The sequence below is a fragment of the Lepidothrix coronata genome, unplaced genomic scaffold, assembly GCF_001604755.1.
Source record: "Lepidothrix coronata isolate B3197 unplaced genomic scaffold, Lepidothrix_coronata-1.0 Scaffold14, whole genome shotgun sequence".
Taxonomy (NCBI): Eukaryota; Metazoa; Chordata; class Aves; order Passeriformes; family Pipridae; genus Lepidothrix; species Lepidothrix coronata.
In genome coordinates this window covers 5,663,331-5,669,048 of record NW_016690194.1, presented here as the reverse complement: position 1 = coordinate 5,669,048, position 5,718 = coordinate 5,663,331, and the positions used below count along the sequence as shown (strand labels likewise).

General features: G+C 38.7%; 1 protein-coding gene across 2 annotated transcripts in view; it reads left to right on the top strand.

Moving 5' to 3' along the window:
* The first annotated feature begins 1,449 nt into the window (after positions 1-1,449).
* The window catches only part of GOLM1 (golgi membrane protein 1), a 22,238-nt gene continuing 17,969 nt past the window's right edge, over positions 1,450-5,718 (top strand). The window contains exon 1 of one of the 2 annotated variants that reach the window (XM_017806103.1): positions 1,450-2,040. In XM_017806103.1, the coding sequence (XP_017661592.1) occupies positions 1,870-2,040 (171 nt within the window). In that variant the 5' untranslated portion in view covers positions 1,450-1,869. The remainder of the gene's footprint in view (positions 2,041-5,718) is intronic. The other variant, XM_017806102.1, reaches the window with a different exon arrangement.

Below are 5,718 nucleotides of genomic sequence, written 5' to 3'. Positions count from 1 at the left end.
CTGTTTCCTTTTTGAAGGGGGTTTTTGGGTACAGGATTATTGTTTGGTTGTTTTTGTGTTCTTTTGTTGTTCTGCCAATACACATATATCCTTTAATAAAGGGCTGTTATTTTTCCTTTCTCGATACTTCCTCAGTTGGAGCCTCTTAATTTTGGGTTTACAATTGCTTAGAGGGAGGAGTTTGGTCTTCCTCATAACTCATCCTCCACAGCAAAAGACTTCAGTCTCATTAAACTGAGACGCCAGGTAATGACTGATGAGAGCTCCTCCCAGATTTTACCAGTGAATTTGTATCCTGTTTGTAACTGAGCTGAATTTTAGTACTGAGTTGACAGCTGAAGGAGTTAAACTCTTGTTTCACCTCAGAGTGGGCACTGTTCAAACAACCACTTGTCTCTGGCCATGCAGTTAAAGATATGTCTTGGCTCTTCCTTGTTGTGACTTCTGAGTCTCTGGTCATCCCTTGCTTTCCCTTTAGTCATTGGCCTCAGGATGGTGACTACCAGCAGGTAGTGATGGTGTCAATACCACTGAAGCTTTGCTACACAGCTGTGAGGCAGCTGAGACGGATAAAAATATGCCACCATCCTTGTTTAATCTTGGTCTCAATAACCTAAAGACATAAGGTCCTTTTTGATGTTACTGATGTACTGTACTATCCTGTATATTTCTCCAAACTTAGCCTGAAAGTCATTTCGGCATGGTCACGCACTCCAAATGGAATAAAAGCATAGCTGAGGGCACGGATGGGCCTTCAAAAGCACTCTGTGGATCCATTTGCTTGTTGGCAAGACTTTGCAGCTATTATGACTGAAATAGAATAAGTGCTTTTCTTTGCTCTTCCAACTAAACTGCAAGTCTTTTTTTCATATTGTTTTTCTCTACCTCCTCTCCCTTCTCTTGCTTTCTGTGGCAGAGAAGCAGAGTAGGTGGGCCACAATATGGAGCATTACTGTGGTGTAAGAAGTTTTTTTGAAGTCTTGAAACATTCACAGTTTCTATACTATCTAATTTTTAGTCCACCTGGAATCGTCAAGCCTTTTTGTCTGGGTATATTCTGTTGATGTCCTCACCCTCCTGCACGTCTTTATACTCCTCATTGTTGCAGAAAAACAATTTTAACCCAAAATGTTTAGAAACTGTCCTGCAAAACTAAATTGGTGCTTAAAAAAATAGAAGGGGAGGGGAAAAAAAAGGAGCTTTGTTAACATCAGGCTTGATTCCTCATCTTAAGTCTCTGTGTTCGTATGTGAAATATGTGGTAGTGTTGAATTTTCTTCTGATTGTCTCTGTTCTTTGAGCAGTCATGAAGAATGATGATTTTCTATTTCTAAATTGAGTTTTTCTCGTATGTGTATTTTGTGTAGCCATATGTCAGTTGTTCATGTGAAAACTGGGCAGTGTTGTCATCTCTCTGCTCTTTCATAGGTCTTCCAGGAAAACAGATTGATTTGAGAGATGAGTTTTCACTTTGAGTTGGTTTAGTATCAACACTGGGAAGTGTAGAGATGTCAGAATTGTGTGGATTGAATTAAAATAATTGTTTGGCCTTGTATATCAGAAGGATTGTGGACTGTAATCTTTTTTTTTTTTTTTTAAGTTCAAGTACGGAGGCAGCTTTCCATTTTTATCTTTAACTGAAATTTTGACAGTCTCTACAAAATATGCTATACTGTTAATTTATGTGAAAATGGGGAGATGTGTGTCTGTGTGTATGGAAAGTATCCCTGGCTGACATAGTACTTCAATTACATGAATGTTGTTAGAGCTGTGAAATTTGCTATTCCTTGAATATATTGGAGGAGAGTCTGGCAAGGGGGAAGCATTTCTGTTGGCTTTGGCTAATGTGCTTTTCCTCAGGGTCGAGTCATGGATCTGGAAGGCAAAGTCCGGAAGGCGGCAGCAGAGAGGGGTGCTGTGGAGCTCAAAAAGAATGAATTCCAAGGGGAGCTAGAGAAGCAGCGACAGCAGATTTACAAAATCCAGTCCTTGCACAGCTTTCAGATGGAAAATGCTGACAGAGTCCGTCAGGAAGAGAAGGTAGGGTTTCTTCTAGCCAGTTTTCTGTGAGACTGTGAATTACCAAGACAATCTCTGCAACAGAAAATGTTTCTCACATGTTCCAACTGATGGGCATACGGTCAGTGTTGGTATGCCAAAACATTTATCTGTCTTTTTATGGTATTTAGAAAATGGATATTGAATGCATGTTATAGCATTTGCTGTGTAATATATGAAATACTAGAAGCTGCAAGTAATGGCACTTCTGACTAAAACCCCTACCCCCTTTGTAAATCGTGGTTACCGATCTTGGGTTGGCTTCTGGCTTTCTTTCTCGTGTACTAATGTTTTAATAATTAAAGAAAAGAGGAAAATGCACCAAGATATACATTTGTATTTCCAAATATGTTTGTAAGCATAAATGGTTGATGTTCATTTCTAAACACGTTACAAATTTTGTGGGACCTTGGCCTTTTGCCTCCAAAACTTAGTAGTGCTGGGAAGACATGAGAAGGTTAGACTTTCATGGCAGAGCTCCTGACTGTACAGTGTTGCCGGAGAGATGGAAGTCCTTTGTGAAGAATTTGAACTTAGCTAGTTAAATAGCAGTGTGTACAATTGCTGCTGTGTAGTATCCTGCAAACTGTTTTGTTGTGTATTTTCCTCCTGTTGCTGATACCATTTTTAATGTGGTAATGTGGTTGTTAGTCATTGATATCACTTTTCTCCCTGTTAGTAGAAATATTGAGTTGAAAGTGTTCAGTTGCTTCTCCTGTAGAGTCTCTTGACTGAAGTTTGTAGATCAGCTTTCCAGACTATTACTTCGAGCACGCTGAACAGACACAACACCTATTGGTATGCAAGGAGTCAACTCCACTGAAAAGGAATTACAGTAAATCAGCAGGGAGTGAGAAGAAAGCCTTCTGTGAAAAGGAAAAGGTGCCTATGTGTATTTTGTTTTGTGTTTTTTTTTTTCAAACCAAACAATCTTGCATATTCTAGTTTTGGAAAGGCTTTGAGGAACATTCCGTACTTGCCATAACATGATCTTGCTAAATTAGCAAAAGAAATCAGTCTGATTACTCATAACTGGTACAGCAGAAGCCTAGAAGACCACCTTTGTTCAAAATGTATCTTCCACATGGTGAGGAGAAGCAAAATCATCATCCGAGACTTGCTGCACTGTAGGCGCCCTGAGAGTGGGAATTTAGAGTATGTGTAGTTTAAGAGTTAACTAGTGGAATGTTTCTACCTCTTCATAGCAAAATGAATGGACAAAAAGAAATGCAGAAGGTACCTTAGATGTATCTGTACAAGTTTTATATTAAGAATCTCGTATCATAGGTTTTTGTTTTCCTTATGCTGCCTACTATTTGGGTTTTAGTTAAATATAACAATATCTTGAAATTCCTGTAGCTCTACAGGGCTTATTTTCTCCAATCTGTTTGCTAGTGCACTGCACCCGTAAAAGTAATTTCTTTTTAATATGTGTTAACTTCCCATCTCTTCTGCTGAGAGTGTAAGAAATTGTTAATCTTGTAATTTTGGTGGTTTCTGCAGTTTTGAAGGGTGAACTACACCGTGTGATGGTGCACATGTCTTTTGTGACAAAAAAGGAGAGTCTAAATTGCTTGTAGCATAGGATGTGAAACAAGTTTGAGTCTCTGACCTTTGCCATGATCACGCTTTAAGAACAGAGCTGGTTTTTTGGGTTTGGGTTTTGTTGGCTGGGTGGGTTGTTCGTTTCTTTGGTTGGTTGGTTTTTTTGCTTGTTTGGAATTTTTTTTGTTGGTTTGGTGGGATTTTTTTATGTTTATTGAGGATGAGAAAAAGTCTACAATTTGTGAATGGAATTCAGTTCAGTGAAATATAGATTTACATGAACAGTGTCTCCTCCATTTTTGGCTTGAAATTTGTTTTAAGTCTTTCTTCAATTGATGTGCCTCTACTAAAGTATACATGAGTGTGCAGCACCCAGGCCAACCTAAAGGAGAAATATTTCTTAGGAATCTTATTTATGAACTTTTTTTCCCACATACTAATATGTAGTTAGCCATTAATATCTTGGCCTAGAATGAAAAAGCTTTGTTGTGGCTCGTTGTCATAGTTTAACCCCAGCTGGCAACTAAATATCGTGCAGTCACTTACTCAGTCCCCCCACCTCTCCCTAGATTTTTGAAGAAAACACATGGCTTGAGATAAGAACAGTTTAGTAACTGAATCAAAATGAAATAATGATAGTAATGAAAAGGAGAGAGAGAGGAATAAAACCCAAGAGAAACAAGAGATGCACAATACAATTGCTCAGCACCAGCTGACAAATGCCCATCCCGTCCCCCAGCAGTGATCAATGCCTCCCGACCAACCCCCTCAGTTTATATACTGGATATGACATTCTATGGTGTGGAGTATCTCTTTGGCCAGCTGTCCTGGCTGTGCTCCCTCCGGGCTTCTTATGCACCTGCTCACTTGGCAGAGCATGGGAAACTGGCAAGTCATTGACTCAGGGTAAGCACTACTTGGCAACAACTAAAACATCGGTGTGTTACCAACATTATTTTCCTGCTAATACCAGCATGGTGTTGGGGAGCAGTGGGAACATGCGAGGTGGGTCTACTCTTTTTCTTTGCAGTAAGGACTTAAATAATTTCGAGTTAATTATGCCCTGCTTCTCCCTGATTAATTATAGATGTCTGTTTCTGCATGTATAAATCTTAGCCTCCCATCTTGCTTTATTCCCAGTTGGTTTCGTTCTTAGCAGGTGAGTTACTGATCCTGTGGCTCATCTTTGTCTCCTTTGTGCTATATTTGTAAATTCAAAGCCCTTTTTTTCTTAGGTGTTAGTTTTAAAATCAGTGTTAACGCTCATCAGGTTATTTGCTGTTTTAATTCTTTTTCCTGTTGCAATATCTCATGCTTCTATATACAGCACCTGCAATCAGTGTTAGAAAGCACATGTCAGTTCGGTGTACTTGGATTAGCTTGATTTATGATTGTAGGAAATGCTGAAGGAGTAATTGTAGTAATTCCTCCAAGGCATATATCTATGGAGAATACTGTGTAAGGTGTTAGTTGGATCAAATGCATGTACATAGTCCAGAGCATGTGCTCAAAGCATAGGTTTTGAAATAATCTCCCTCATGTGTATTTCTGCATTATGTTTTTGGGTTTTTTTAAACATAACTTTATCTTTGTGTTTAAGTGGAATGTGACTAATGTAGACATGTTCTATGGTGAATAATAATGACAAAATCTCTGTCAGTTGTCATTAAAAAATTTGCCGTACAGCTGGAGCAAGATTTTTCCCTCACTGCTGGTGGAAGTGTGACTTTTGATTTTTTGGTTTCTGAAGACTTGCTGTCCACAACATTGTCTTCAGTCAGGAGACTGATTTTTATCTCTTTGGCAGTCACATGGACTTTTGTGCAAGACATATTTGCAAATATAAGAAGCTGGTTCTATGTTTCAGAGTCACTCTGTCACAGAACATGAGATTTTGATGTGGTGATACAGTTATTTTCCAAAAGCTGGATTTTCTGGGGATGATAGCTATTGTTTTGTGGGCTAAATGAAGTTTAAAATGTGAGTTGCTTTCTAGAACTGAGTATTGCCATATGTCTGGTGTGCTGGTTTAAGAGTTAACCAGCAGGGGTAATGAACCCAACTCAAAGGAGAGATTATAAAGTCAGAATAACAATTTATTAAAATAATACAGTA